This window comes from Labeo rohita, chromosome 21 (genome assembly GCF_022985175.1).
Source record: "Labeo rohita strain BAU-BD-2019 chromosome 21, IGBB_LRoh.1.0, whole genome shotgun sequence".
Taxonomy (NCBI): domain Eukaryota; kingdom Metazoa; phylum Chordata; class Actinopteri; order Cypriniformes; family Cyprinidae; genus Labeo; species Labeo rohita.
In genome coordinates this window covers 6261870-6277974 of record NC_066889.1, presented here as the reverse complement: position 1 = coordinate 6277974, position 16105 = coordinate 6261870, and the positions used below count along the sequence as shown (strand labels likewise).

The following is a 16105-nucleotide window of genomic DNA, read 5'->3' as shown; positions in this document are numbered from 1 at the left end:
AACCGGAAGAATATCAACGTGCAGTAAACAGTAAAACTGTTTGCACTATAAACCAGTGTGCTCGTAATTAAGACAAATCATTAACATAATATGGTAAGACACACCAATTTGCAGTATCCAACAGCAAAATGAGCTGTTTTGTACAGCTAAAAATAGCTGAACAGATAAGCCTGGAAGCCACACCCATAAAATTTACAAATGGCCGCACCATTTCAGTACATTTTTTTAAATGAAAGGCTAATAACTAATTAAATCATAAAAAATAAAAAGAAGAAATGAAAAGTTCAGATGTAAAACCAGCTAAATCCATCTGACGTTTTTCTTTAAAATGAGCATTTCTTTCTGGCTATTTTGTATAGGTTTCTATGTAAGCACTGGTACTTCTGACTGAGCTGAGGCTGGAATTTAGCGAATTTGAAGTAAAAGTATTTGATGGACGTATAATATGTGTCAGGAGCATTCACTCAGTATCATTATCTCATTTTTGACCGAGATGGCTTTTAGCTGGTTTTGCATCTGAACTCTGCAAATATACCTGCATGCCATATGACCATTAACCAATGTCAGAGAACTGTGAACATGCAAATATGATACTTAATTATGAAAATATTTATTTTAAAATCTCAGGGGTAAATCTTAAAGGGATCATTGATTATGATTTCACTTTTTTAGCTTTAGTTAGTGTGTAATGTTGCTATCTGAGCATAAACAACATCTGCAAAGCTATAATGCTCAAAGTTTAATGCAAAAGAAAATATTGTTTTTTACAGAATTGCTGATTGGCCACCCCTTTAAAGTAAATATATAGACCATTTCGCTAGATGTAAACAATGGTCCAGAAGCACTTCCTGTTTTTTTTTTTTGTTTTTTTTATCTCACATATACAAATACATATTAAAGGTGCTAATGTAACATTTTCATCCAGTCAAATGTTATGTTGGTTGTATTTTTTTGTGATGTTTGTGTAAAGTAAAAAAAAAACAAACAGGAAGTGTATCGGGACCAGTATGTTTACATCTGACGAAATGGTCTATAAGGTGAAAGAGGTTCAGATGACAAAAAGTTTGAGAATGTCTGCAAATAAAAAATAATGAGAATTTGTTCATTTTAATGATTTTGAATGACAAAAACCTTTCAATAGTACATGACACATAGCAGTAGACTATTTTAGAAAGAAGAATTTAAAAGATAAAAAGAGGAATTAGTAAGAATCAATAAATGATTAATAATGTATTGCTACTGTGTGAATAATAATGTAATCATGTAATAAAAAAAAATTAACTGTAGTGTGATTTTGAGTATTTTAAAATGTAACTTGCTCTAATTACAAGTACTTAATTTTTGGAATCTGATACGTATTCTGGATTACATGTAATCAGTTACTACTCAGCTCTGTCCATATGGCTCCAGGGGGAAAATATCCATATTTAAAATTTTAGAGACCGTAATCTCTAGCTTCTGCTAACTGTCCTTTGCGTTCACGGGAGAGTGGTGTTCCAGTGGATGATGTAGTATGTAGGCGTAACTTTTTTCTGTCTGTTTTCTCTAAACAATTTAAATAAACAAATTTTTATTACTATTTTAAAGTCTTGTACTCTACATATACGTTTTGCTCCTCTCATCCTTTTTTTTCACTCCACAATCAACTTTATGCTTTGGCTTGCTTTCTTCCATCTTTGAACCTAATTTCTCATACACTCATTTCTGTTTTCTAAAAAGTCAGTTATATATGTTAATAACAAAAGAATCAATGAATGCCAGTTTATTTAATGAATCTGGGTAGAATCAACGAAGGTTTAAGGCGGCCCACTTTATTTAACCTTTAATCACCTTAGAAGTTATTTTTTTACAACTACCTTACAACTATTTTTTAATGCATTCTTTGCATTTTAATCCATGATAACTGTAACAGATCACAGTTGTCACAATAATACCTTTCATGATAAGGTGTAGTCACAACATAACCAGGATTTTATTGCATCAGCCAAAACTATATTACCATTAAAAAAGACCACTGTCCCTTTAAAAGCCATTGTTATGCTCTGAAAGTGTTCACCTAAACTATGGTAACTGGTTCACAATTTTGCAAACAAAAAATGACTCAAAGCAAAGGAATTTTGTCTTTTTATTATTATTATTTTGTTCTTACTCCACGACAGATCGCATGGGTCTAACAGTAGCCCATCACAATAATTCCAGTGCGGAACATCTATCTCATAAGCTGCAGGTCTAGGATGACAAGTGCAATATGGGGAGGAAAGTGTCTACAGTATTACAGGTACTCAACATCTGTGGGAGGCCACAAATATCAAATATAAACTCTAGAATTACAACACACAACGATTACACTATGCACACATTCAGACTACAATGGGACACATTAACACATAAGCAGAAAAAACAAATGACCATCTCTCGAAGCAGGAACAGCCATTACTGCTGATGTCAACCTTGCACTTATAATGGATGAAACATCTTGAATGAGAAACGCATTAAGTTATTTGATAGAAGAAAAGCAAATGGATGATCTGAATATGGGTCAGAGAGTCTAACACAGCATATTGTTAGCTGTCCATAGAGAGTGGAGTTGTTGTCATTTGCATCCCGACAGGTGATAGAACGCTGAACGCAAACGCTGAGTGAGTAAGGATGACAGCCTCTTGGGAGATGAGCACCCAGCCTCTGGCAGAAGAGGCTCAGAGCAATTATACGCTGCTGAGGGCGTCAACACCAGGCAACACTTTACCCTCCAGCAACTCCAGACTGGCTCCGCCTCCTGTGCTCACATGGCTGACCTTGTCTTCTGTGTCCCACTTGGCACAGCAAGTTGCTGTGTCTCCCCCACCTGAATTTAAACAAAGATGTCAATTAGAATTCTAAGTTTATTATAGTGGTCAAACGATATGGCCTTTTTTTTTTTAAACAGCCGATGGCGATATCTTAGAGAGCTGAGTGGCCAATGGCCAAAAAGGAGTCAATAGGACTATAAATCACATAATCACGTTATTTAAAGGGATAGTTCATCCAGAAATGGAAATGACCCCATGATTTACTCACCCTCAGGCCATCCTAGATGTATATGACTTTCTTCTTTGAGACAAATACAATCAGGGTTATATTAAAACATATCTTGGCTCTTTCAAGCTTTATAATGACAGCGAATGGCTGTGGAGATTTTGAAGTCCAATAAAGTGCATCCATCCATCATAAAAAGTACAATATAGTTTTGATATAAGCCAAGAGGAGACTTGTTTTCATTTGCTGTAAACAAAACTTGGTTCGCACGAGACTAGCATAGTCTTACCGGAGCTTACGCTACATGTACGTCCTACTTCATCTGCTGGAATGCCACTCTCTCATGAACGCACGTACAACTGTTAGAACAAGCTTAGAGATTATGGTTTATAAAGTTTTAAATATGGATATTTATCTTAAACACACTGATTCACTTAAAAAGACCTTTATTAACCCCGGAGCTGTGTGGAGGACTTTTTATGATGGATAGATTCACTTTATTGAACTTCAAAATCTTAACAGCCATTCACTGTCATTATAAAGCTTAGAAGAGCCAGGACTTTTTTTAAATATATTTTTTAACTTCTGAAAGAAGTAAGTCATATACACCTAGGATGAGGGTGAGTAAATCATAGGGTAATTTTCATTTCTGGGTGAACTATACCTTTAACTTAAGAACAGTGAATAACACGCATAACTTCTGCAGCTAAATTTATATTTATGTAATATTCATTTTAAAAATTAGAAATGATACATTTGGAAATGAGTCAATTTGAAACAATTTGAACTTAAATTTCAAACAGGAACGTCTTGATTCTGCAATGAATAGGTTGTTCACAAATAAATAAGTCATTAAAAAGAATGAATAAAAAAGTAGGAAATAACCCAGTAATTTGGCAAGTCTGGGTGGACTGGGAATATTCTTTTTTTGCAAAGACCAGGTAATGTTAATTTTAAATTTAAATTAAGTACACAGTGAATATGACATAATGGTAAACTGATCTGAAATCAAGAATTTAAAGTTGCTCTCTTGTGTATCTCCAGTGACTGAAACTCTCCTGTCCGCATCCAATTCACACGGCTTGGATCCTTGTGTGGACCGTCATGCACAGAGTACAAGCATATTACACAGGCTATACACACAAGAAGACCTAACAGCTAGATCTGCCAATATTTGTGCCATTAAAGGGGTGATGACCTAAGAAACCAAAATTGCCTTGACCTTTTGACATAAAAGAGGTCATTGTATCATAAATACATCTTTAAAGTTTCAGAACTCAAAACTTTGTTGTTAGTCTTAAAACAGCTTATATTGAAGGCAGTCTGCTTTTGGAATCTTTCTATGTATGATATAATAGGTAGATTAAAGGAAAAGCTCACTTCTAGAACAATAATTTACAGATAATTTACTGACCCCCTTGTCCAAGATGCATTTGAGGTTAAAAAGTATATAAATTGTCCATTTTTTTTAGAAAACAAATGATTGTTTTACTAGATAAGACCCTTCTTCCTTGCCTGGGATCAATTAGAGCCCGGCATTTAAACGGTATTTTGGAAGTTCAAACTCGCAGACACCACAGAAGTCCACTATATGGAGAGCAATTCTGAAATGTTTTCCTCAAAATACAATTTCTTTACGACTGAGGAAAGAAAGACATGAACATCTTGGATGACAAGGGGGTGAGCAAACATCTGTAAATTTTAGTTCTAGAAGTAAACTACTACTTTAATTTGTGTTCTAAAGATGAATGAAGGTCTTGCAGGTTTGGAACAACATGAGGGTGAGTAATTAATGACAGAATTTTTATTTTTGGGTGACCTATCCCTTTAACCACTGAATGTGCGCAATTACGTGTATTTCAGACAAGAACCGAAACAATAAAACGAAATTCTTACCGATAATGGTGATGCAGCCATTTTTGGTCGCTTCCACAACATTGTCCATCAAGTTCTTGGTTCCACGAGCGAAGTTGTCCCACTCAAACACACCAACAGGTCCATTCCACACAATCTGCTTGGCTCTGGCTACAGCCTCTGCATAAAGCTTTGAGCTCTCAGGACCACAGTCTAGACCCTGGACAGAAGAAGAACCATTTCTAGTTTACCCCAGAGGCAAAGGAGATCATATAGCTCTAAAGAATGTAACATTTGTCTGCCTTACCATCCAGCCAGCTGGAATACCATCGGCTACTGATGCAGTCCCTGTCGCCGCCTTCTCGTCAAATTTGTCTGCAGTGACAAAGTCAACAGGAAGTGTGATCTTCACGCCATTCTTCTCAGCTTTAGCCATGAGGTCTTTCACAATAGTGGCACCCTCTTCATCAAACAGGGAAGTGCCGATCTGAGGACAAGTAAACAATTTTTTAAAACTCAAAGAGGGTTTTTTTTTTTTTTTTTGCAACAGGATGTTTTATATATACACATTTCTATAATACACTGACATTTAAAAAATAAAACCGCAGTTGGTCACTTTGATTTGCAGGTTGAATGTTTGAATGCAGCTTCAAGCCACTCGACTCACCTCCATGTTGTTGAGAACCTTAAGAAAGGTAAAGGCCATTCCTCCACCAATGATCATCTCATTCACCTTGTCCAACATGTTGTTGATCAGCTGAATCTTATCTTTGACCTTGGCCCTGTATGATCAAAGCAACAATCAATCAAACAAAGTCTTTTCAATAAAATGCTCATTTTTAAATATAAATCTTTTTGGGATGAAACTAAAAACTTCTGCCTCTGAGAAACTGCAGGAAGTGCCCTCGGACTGTTTATATATGAAACAAACGTTTAAGGCTTGTTGTGCATTCCAGTACAGCTTATCGGTGGGTCAATTCTCTCAGTGAACTTTGTTATTGGGACAAACCCCAGACACGGACTGCTTCAGTCACAACTGTAAATGAGTGACGGCCAATGAATGTGCAGGGGTGGATGCTTTCAGGGGGAAAAAAGACATAGTATGTGTGTAAGTTGTGCAATGGCCTGGACTCTGACTTCTGCAATTCATTTCCATTGAATTCTCTGTTTCCACAAGAACACTTTGCAGCATATATTGAGTGAGTTTCATCATGGCATCCTGCATAGTTGCGTCACAAAGTTTTCAGCATTTCACTAACAGGACATGAAACTATGAAAAGGTAGAAATCTACAAATGTTAAAAGAATTCAGTTCTTTTTACAGCCACATATGGGAGGTGAGGCTTAAAGAATACTAGAGCAAAAAGGATATTATCACACATCCTACTGTTGCATAAGAGGATAAACTCATCTATTTCTGGATCGTCACTGATGCTTTCTGATAGGTTCTTCAAGTGAAAGAAGACAGATGCATTCTAGAAAGCATCTTATATTATATCTTCTATTATATCTGGTGAACATGTAGTTGTGTAGAAGTTTAGCTCAATCTTCTGGTCAATACACTGCTGGTTTCCTTTGATCATGCACAAGTTCCTTCAAGACCAAAGCAACTTCTGGTGGTTCTAACAACTAAACCTGGTTAAAACTTAAGCGAGACAGTATGCAGAACTAAAATAAGCTATTAATGTGCTCCATCATTAATACTCACCCTCCAAGAATGGCCAAGAAAGGCCTCTGTGGTTTCTCAAGGGCCATGGCAAAGTAGTCCAGCTCTTTCTTCATCAGAAAACCAGCTGCCTTCTGAGGGAGATTCACTCCAACCATGGAGCTAGAGTGAGACATTTGACATTAGACCAGGGTATCAAACAACCAAGAAGAAAAATACAGTTTAATAGTGTAAATTTGGTAATTTATATTTTTCTATCACTGTTTCATGTAATAGAGCACCTATGAGCTCTGTGTGCAGTTCCAAAGGCATCGTTGATGTAGACGTCACCCAGCTTGGACAAGGAGGCACGGAAAGAATCAATATCCCCCTGACTTGCTTTGGTCTAAAAAGAGGAGTAAATATCATTTTTAAGTTATGTGCCACTTGGAAAATAAAAATAGCATTAAAGCTTAGCATAAAACTGCATTATTCCTGCAAAAAAAAACAACTGAAAATGCTCTGTTAAGATCTGTTCACACCAACACAACTGACTGGCGCAAAAACTGGATCCAGATCCAAAAAAAAAAAAAAAAAAAAAAAAAAGGATGAATGAAAATGCAAATTCAGTGACAGACATTAGGTGGCGCTTATGGAAAGGCAGAAATACCCAGAATTTCCCAGTATACAATGCAGTGTTGCTCAACCTTTCATTTCTGACACTGGCTTGCCACAGAGAGTAAAAAAGCCATAAAGTATTTACATGTTTAAAACATTTCAGATTTTGTATTCAGTATGGACAGCAGGTTCCAGATTCTACTATTCACTGTCGCATAGTAAAATAGTCTTTCTCCATCTTGTTTTTCAATGTGGAAGTAAGCCGTTTTCTGGCAATATGTAAGATTTCCGGTTCATAAGCCACAGTAGAGAAATAACAAGAATAACGAAGTGCAGTAAATGGAAAAACTGTTTGCACTACGAACCATTGTTCTCATAATTACGATAATACATTAAAATAACTTGGTAAGGCACACCAGTTTTCAGTATCAACCAGCAAAATTAGTTGTTTGTACATCTAAAAATAGCTGGACGTGGATGAGACCGGAAGTCAGACACATTATATTTACAAATGGCCACGCCCTCTCTTACAGGGAAAATAAGGTGGATAAAACGGATAGTTCTGGTCCTTGATTCTGATTGGTTGAGCCACGTTCTAAGCTGCTGTAAATTACACTACAAACCTACACCTTTGTTTACTTTTGTGTGTAGCTCGGCAACCGCTGCAACTGCAACCATAACCATTTCTGAGGAACAACATTGTTTAGCGGCAGAATAAAATTTTAATTAATATCATTACACTTTATTTTGTAGAACCTTACTACATATATGGAAAAGCAAAGCCCTGTGAAGCCACGGTTTACAGTGAATTTATAACAGCTAAGGGGGGTTTTACAACGCCCCTTAGCTGTTATAAATTCACTGTAAACCACGGCTTCTTGTGGCTTATTACTTTAGTTCGTAAGCACCACAAATGAGTATTTTTATATTGTGCCAAATCTTATTGGTTGGCTACTTTTATTTGTAGTGCCATGGAAGAGAATTAAGTTACCCCTCTTCGTAAAAAAATTATCACATCAATAGCATCAAGGTTTGTGTCAGTCTGAAAAAACTTTTGCAGTGATGTAGGATAATTTGGAAGTTGAAGGGTTTTCTCCTTTAAGCAGTCACGTACAGCTTTTAATTGTACTGTCTGTTCTCTAACTGAACAAAAAGATTTTTATTACTATTAAAAAAATCTAAATTATAGTGGGGTTAATAATACCGGGTAAAACCGGTAACACAGACTATCGCAACATGCCTATTTCTCACTGAATAATTGTCTTTATGTGTAGAGTTTAGTTTGATAAACATAAGGGCTGCGATAATCATGATTTGTGGATCAATTCTGAAATTTTTCGAATGCATAACGATTCTCTCTGGAATCGATTCGGAGCTTAGATTTTGACAGCAGATGGCGCTCTAATCTAAATTTTAACTGCACACTTTGCGCATCAGTGGTGAATAAGACCGCATGTGCGTTCGGTTGAGTCTGCTTTTATGATGCAAGACTAGTGTAAACAGCCTACTGTGAACACTTGTAATGCACTTTAAACTTCATGAATGATTATTTTAGGTTCAAAAGTGTGTAAGGAACTGGAAGCAAGTAGAATACAGCTGCTTATAAAGCATGCAGTGCCATCTGCTGATAAAAATAAAGCTCAGAATCGATTTGAGAGAGAGAAAATCACGATGCATTCGGCAAATCTCAGAATTGATGCAAAATCATTTTTCGATTTGCGATGCATCGATTTATTTTCCCAGCCTGAATAAACAAACCCACTCTAAACTCACGCCATTGGTTGAACTATTGTTCCAATGCAATGTTCACGTTTTGAAACATGTCAATAATGTGTAAACCAACAAATGGCCCACTTATGGTTGTGTTTGCATAGTAAGCTGTAGAAAGTATTTTAAACCCAGTTACAGTAGGGCCCCTGGATCAAGACCAACCTACATACAGATATGATCACATTACTGCTCTACACATGCACTCAAAGTTCATGACTCCTGAACTACTGTGAATGAAAGGTTACACAGGTGCCTAGAAAATGCCAAGTGCGAGTTCACCGCAGTCGCCTGCCAGCAAAGAACATAAGCAGTTTCCCTGTCTCTTTCTTTGCTCTTCGCCCCTCTCTCTTTCTCTTCTCCCCTTCCCAGTGTGCATTCCAGCCAGGGCTCCGAGGACCAGAAAAGCCACATGATCACATTTGACCTTCCTACAAATGTCAATAGGTCAACTGCGTACAGTATCTCTGCATGCATGCAAAGCCACCAACTGCCTTTAACAGTAGTAGCCTTTGCTTTGTAGATAAGCTTTAACATAATGATTAAAGCCAATTATTAGCTTCTTGAGCCAAAACAGAATGATGTGGTAAGAGATTTGTGAAACCAGCTTAATTTTAGAGGGCGTCCTTTGTTGAATTTGTTGAGATTTTTTAATAAGTCATTATTTTTGTTTACTTTGCACACAAAAAGTATTCTCGCAGCTTCTTAAAATTAAGGTTGAACTACTGATATCACATGGACTATTTTAACAATGTCCTTACTACCTTTCTGGGCCTTGAACGTGTCAGTTGTGTTGCTGTCTATGCACGGCTCTGATTTCTTCAAAAATAGCTTCAAAATTTTCATTTTTGGGTGAACTATCCCTTTAAATATCTGTAGTTGTAAGCATCCCAATACCAAATACCTTGTTCTCATTTCCTTCTTTTTTTGAGCAGGTGGCATTTAAGGCCACAGATCCCTCTGTATAGATCATACTGTTATCTCAGGACCTTATAAGGTCTTAAATTTAGTTTAATCAATATGTTATGCTTTTTTTTTATTATTATTATTATTTTATGAGATTTTTTTTTGTCTGAAGCAAGGCTATTTTCATGGCACATACAGAATAAATAACAAAAGTCATACAATTAACAAGAAGCTATAAGACATTTAAGGTTAATACTAGACAAAAAAAAAATCTCAAATACATTCAGGTAATATTTTTTTTAAATACATCAGTTAAACATCTCTGAATAAAACTGTTGTCTATTTATGTTAAAAACAGTACAGTATAATAAAAAAATAACATAATAATAATAACAGACATTGTAGTTTTAATATCTCAATGTTCTATATTTTCACCAAAATCTCTTAATTATCATTTTAAGAGGTCTTAAATTTACATTTTCACGTTAAAACACAGCACTGTAGTGAATTCTACAGGCTCACGGTTTATAATTAATACATTTATGCACATTTATGCTGAGTGATTGCCGCTTACGAATTATGACAGCGTTTACTTTATGGTGTTTATATTTTAATGTGTTGTAGATGGTTGTACAGTCATTTATCTCCCTCATCCTTTTTAAGTAGCAGCTAGAAGTAATAAAGCATAAACATTTCAAAATAAGAGTCTCACTGTATTTTGAACTTGCTTGTAATTAAAAGTTCCATTATGCATAAAATCTTTTTTTTTCCTGGAGAGCTGTGTATTTTTTGTGGTAATTAATGCAACATAAACTCTTTTGGTTTCTTATTGGGTTACCCTGAATGTGTGCTCCAACTTGTTTAATTATCACAAGAATCTGAGATATATGATTTATTTAGAGGTTATTTAGAATCTGTTCTGTATGGACTGTATTAATTGTATTTATACAGGTCTTAAGAACTCAAAAAACCCGTAAGATGACCAAGCACTTTCTGCAGAGCCACTGATGTGCAGTGCACTGACCTTGTTACCCGATGCGTCTTTGCCCTTGCCCTCCTCGGCCACATGGAACCGCAGGTTCTCCAGCAGAATGACAGAACCTGCAGGTGGATCTGCACAGGCTTTCTCCACATCTGGACCCACACAGTCCTTCAGGAACTGAACGTCTCTTTATAAGCAAATTAAACGGCAAGGTTGGTGACGGAGCAATAAACTGAATTTTGTATGCATTGCAATTAAGATGTCAGTTTGAGATTGATTTCCTACCATACATTTCTAATGTTTATGCAGTAAAGCTATATAACATCACTGCTGTCAAACAGATGTAGCTTGAAGGTTTATATTATTTCTAAGTGATGGTGCAATATGTGTAGGTTTGAAAGTCTATATTGAGCTCTCTTACTTTCCCAGCAGGGTCTTGAGTTCTGCAACCACAGGCTCCAGAGAGTACTTGTCTGGCATGGGGACTCCATCAGGCCGGCCCAAATGGCTCATCAAGACTACAGCTTTGGCCCCATTGTCTAAACAATACTGAATTGATGGGACTGCAGCCTTGATTCTGATGAGAGCATATATAATATAAGTTACAAATTCTGTAGCATATGGCTAACATGTCTTTTTTAACAGTGAGTCAGTTCTACATGAAAATAAATATGTGACTCTGGACCACAAAACCAGTCTTAAGTAGCACAGGTATATTTGTAGCAATAGCCAAAAATACATTGTATGGGTCAAAATTATCGAGTTTTCTTTTATGCCCAAAAATCATTAGGATATTAAGTAAAGATCATGTTCCATGAAGATATTTTGTAAATTTCCTATCGTAAATATATTAAAACTTTATTTGGACAACTTTAAAGGCAATTTTCTCAATATTTAGATTCCTAGTTGTATTTCAGCCAAATACTGTTCAACCCTAACAAACCATACATCAATGAAAAGCTTATTTATTCAGAAAAAAACAATTAAAAAAAATAAAATAAATAAAAATAAAAATCAAACCTTATGATTGGTTTTGTGGTCCAGGGTCACATTTAATAAAAGAAAATGCATTTTGTCATCACAAATTGATATTTTTGTCTCAAACAGTATTTTAAACCAAGTACGCTTTTAAACAGTACCATTGAAATTATATAAACTAATATGTATTAAGCAGTAAAAAATGTAATGTTAAAATTGTAAAAGTAAAGCTCAAACTTCTAGAACTTTATTGTTTTGCAAGAAAACAGACATGAATGAATGAATGAATGAATGCATGAATGATAATATACACAGCCAGTCAAAAGGTTTTGAACAGTAAGATTTTTAATGTTTTTAGTCTAAAGTCTCTTCTGTATACCAAGCCTGATTTCTTTTGATCCAAAGAACAGCATAAACAGTAAAATTTTATAATATTTGTACTATTTAAAATAACATTTTTCTATTTGAATACATTTTAAAATGTAATTTATTCCTGTGATTTCAAAGCTGAATTTTTAGCATGACTGTAAGTGTATAACAATTTATAAACAGCAAAGCTGTGGGTCCATTTTAATGATTAAAACACTGCAATATTTCAACAGGATGTAAAAGAACCATTATTGACCAAGATTAAAAAAAAATGCAATATGAATCTCACCTCTGGTTATTTGTTATCGCCTTGTCCTTCATAGGAACGTTGAAGTCAACCCTGTTGGAGACAGAGAAATGTAAATTGATCTGCTACAGAATAAACTACATAAAATATCATGCTCTAATGTAATTATTAAATTGCTCATTCATTATTTGGAAAATAAAAAAATTAAGAAAATACATTCATAACAAGCCATACATGGAAAAATATCCTCAGCTCAGTGCTAATTAAAAGTCATTTAGGGCAATTTATCCCAAACCTCTAATAAGTACTTATCTCTAATAGCTTATATGTATTTTAATGTTTAAGAAAAACATCTGTAATTAGCTAATAAAAATGTACTCATTTAAAAGCTTTAAATAAAAGGGAGGATTGAAAAAAACAACTGAATCTATAACATATCTCATCAGCATCACTGTAAGCTACACACTATAGCTGTACACACACTGCTGCACGTTCACACGGTCTCCATGACTACAATGAATTACGTAATACTGTAAAGCCCCCTAAAGCATTACATGTATTCAGGGAAGAGTCCCGGATACTGTTATATTATTAATACAATATTAGACAATGATATAGCAGTTCAGAACCTGACAGTGGACGTTGTAAGAGCACCGAGCTACTGCTGTAAAAGGATATACTGACTCATCGTGACACACTTAAAATGCCTACTAATTACTTACTCAAAAATGCCATTACAGCATTTGAGTATTTATATATGGGTGAAAAATGTTAAATAAAGCGGGAGACTGTAGGTGGGGCATGTTTGTCCGCCAGTGTGGATTTTTAGGCCTTTTGCTGGCAGGCCTTTTGGCTGTGTTCAGCATACCAAAGGTAATTTATGCTAATAGCTGCTGAGATGATGTAGACGTCGTTTAGCGGAATATATTAGAAAGAATATTAATTAATGTGCATGGAAAAAAGTATAACGTTACCTGTCATGCGTAAGTGACAAAGAGTATAACAAGTGCGAACAAGCCACTAAATGAAAATACTGGTATAAACCCACCAGCACACGAACTAAATATTTTATAAAACAGTATGTGATGAGAAAACGTACTGGTTGTCAGTATAATACAAAAATAAAGTGAGCAGTGGCTCCCTGGCCATTTGACATTTGTAGCTGCGTGGTGTCATTTCACCAAGACGTTTTTACAGCGTCTACTGTAATTATGTTACAGGTTTGTAGATTTGCCTTTATTTTAATACAGCAGAGTTATGACAGATATTAAAGGACTTCCACGTGCGTTCGGTGTATCTGCCATCCTGCACGTATCTGGAATCTCTAAAACGTGACGCGTGACAGACACACTTCCGGTTATCAATGATTGAACTGGCACGGCGTTCATTCGCATAACCTTGAGCGATGCCGAAATAATTATTTGAATTTTAAATGCCAAAAGTAAGCCACAAAGCATATCCCATTAACGAAAAGCAATGCGTATGCTGATTTACTGTTAGGAAGTAATACAACGGAAAGTGCTGGTGGCAATTCATACTCACCTCATTATCACGCGCTTTCCCTTCACGTCCACCTTGTCCAAAGTAAGTTTGTTTGACAGAGACATTCTGGCTGTGGATTTGCAGCAAATCTCTCTTTAGCTGGTGTGGTGCAGTGCTGGGTAAGTTCCCGAATGAGAGTGACCTTAGCTTGATGCTGATGCACACAGTGTGGGCGGGTTCTAATCGAGGTATGTGGGTCTCAATGTAGCGCTCATTGGACATACTTGCTGTCAATCAATGCCCAACTGAGCGCAAAGGATGTGAGACAACATTGACAGAATGTGCTGCAATGTTGCTGCCCCCTATCTAGAGACCCTGAGCTGCTGAATTAAAATAGAATTCAAATATTATAACTACAGCTTTAATTTGGAGTGTAATGAGTGCACTTTTTGTGAAGGGGACGTAGAGTCATTGCAAAATCTGTTTTGTTTATATTATAAATATTTTATGTAAATATTTTATATTAAATATTTGTCTTTTTATGCAAATTATCTAAAAATAATATGGGATGACCTCTATGCTTGGTTAAGTTTTAAGTAAATAATAGCTGGCTTTTAAAACTAAAATATTTTTTTCTTTTTTCTTTTGGAATTGTTGAATGAAATTAACAGTATAATATTATTGTTAACTAAATATTTTATAAAACAGTTTGTGATGTAAAAATGTATTGGTTGTCATTATAATACAAAAATAAAGTATTATACCAGAAAGATTTAATTGTCTTCTTCAAATCCTTAAAACTCATGCGTCATTAAAAAAGCCCTTAAATTATGTCATCTGTTGAAGGTATTTTTTGACGATTAAGCCCCTTGTATTGTGTTGTATTGTTTAATTAATTTATTTTAATGTTCTTATTATGTTTATTTGTTATATTTATTGTTATGCTGCAATCTGGACTTCTTAGAATGTATTAATTTTTTTCTTACTGTTGTTTACTTGGTCTTTTGTATGTTTTTTTTTTAAGCAAAAAGAAAGATAAAAAATAACTTATATCGGTATCATTTTTGCACTTTTATTTATTTATTTTTGTTTGATAATTTGGTGTTTTTATTTGGGATAGAGGTTGATGTTGGTGTTTGGTGAACGGATAAATGTAAGTTTTTTTAAGTACATTTAATAACCATATATGGTCCCATTACACAATACTCTTACTGACATTTAGTCCAACACTTTATATTGTTTCGTCCATGTCAAAATTAATGATTTTCATTTAAAAAAAAAAAAGAAAGGTACTCACATTTTTAAAAACCCATACAAGTCATACAAGTTAATACAAAACAAATTGAGGAAAAATACTTACCCTATGCAACTCTGTTTATTTTACATATATTTTTCTTCTATTGCATTATGTTCTATTATATTAGTTCATACTGGCATTGACTGCCACACCTTTATGAATTTGTTAATTTAATTTATCAGAGGGAGAAACAACACACACACACAGGTTTGAGGCTTTTTGTTTTGTTTTGTTAATGTTATTTGTGCACATATCATTAAGCGTCTGTACTTTATGGCTTCATTTCCCCATCCCTAGGACCTATGCAGGTAAAGATAAAACACGTAGCAAAATGCAAATACTAATGTGTATCTGAAACTATGCCAACTCCAAAATGTGAATAATGCATCAACCAAAAAGTACGAAATGGCCAACCGACGCAAGATTTCAAAATAAAATCCCCTATAAGCTTCACCAGCATCCAAAGTGAAAGTTATTTTTTCCCGTGATTTTGTCCCCTATATATATTTTAATTAAAAAAAAAAAAGCTTTGAGAGCCCTTTAACATCACACAACAGCATCATACTGTAATAAATAAATAAATAAGATGTTTTGCACGTAATTAAATTAATCGATTAATCGCATAAAAGCTTTTGTGTACATAATATGTGTGTGTGTGTGCACTGTGTATTTATTATGTATATATATATATATACATATATATACACACACACACATGCAAGAAAAATATGTGTCTTTATATATACAATATACATAATACATATAAATAAATATTATTTTGGACGTGATTAATCGTTGCACAGCACTAAATATGATAGGACACAAATAAATAAATAAATGGACTAATATTAAATTTGAATACTAAATGATAAAGTGACGATGATTTTGGAGTGGAGGTGTCCAAACCTGTTCCTGGAGAATCACTATCCAGCAGTGTTTATCTTAA

At 34.9% G+C, this 16105-nt stretch overlaps 1 protein-coding gene across 1 annotated transcript; it reads right to left on the bottom strand.

The window, feature by feature from the left end:
- Positions 1 to 2112: 2112 nt before the first annotated feature.
- Positions 2113 to 14089, bottom strand: pgk1 (phosphoglycerate kinase 1). Its single transcript, XM_051093300.1, has 10 exons — positions 13923 to 14089; positions 12423 to 12473; positions 11208 to 11363; positions 10829 to 10973; positions 6816 to 6919; positions 6577 to 6696; positions 5537 to 5651; positions 5177 to 5356; positions 4912 to 5089; positions 2113 to 2845 (listed from the first exon to the last, which is right to left on the bottom strand). Exons 1-10 carry the CDS (start codon positions 13985 to 13987, stop codon positions 2706 to 2708), a joined length of 1254 nt encoding a protein of 417 aa, XP_050949257.1. The 5' UTR covers positions 13988 to 14089; the 3' UTR covers positions 2113 to 2705.
- Positions 14090 to 16105: the final 2016 nt, after the last annotated feature.

What these genes read in the sequence shown, in the direction of transcription:
- pgk1 (XM_051093300.1), bottom strand. Translation starts at nt 13,987, where the DNA reads ATGTCTCTGTCAAACAAACTTACTTTGGACAAGGTGGACGTGAAGGGA. An exon ending in CTCAAGACCCTGCTGGGAAA is followed by an intron (nt 10,974 to 11,207) that starts GTAAGAGAGCTC and finishes TTGCTTATAAAG; the next exon opens with AGACGTTCAGTTCCTGAAGG. An exon ending in TTCTTGGCCATTCTTGGAGG is followed by an intron (nt 5,652 to 6,576) that starts GTGAGTATTAAT and finishes TTGATCATACAG; the next exon opens with GGCCAAGGTCAAAGATAAGA.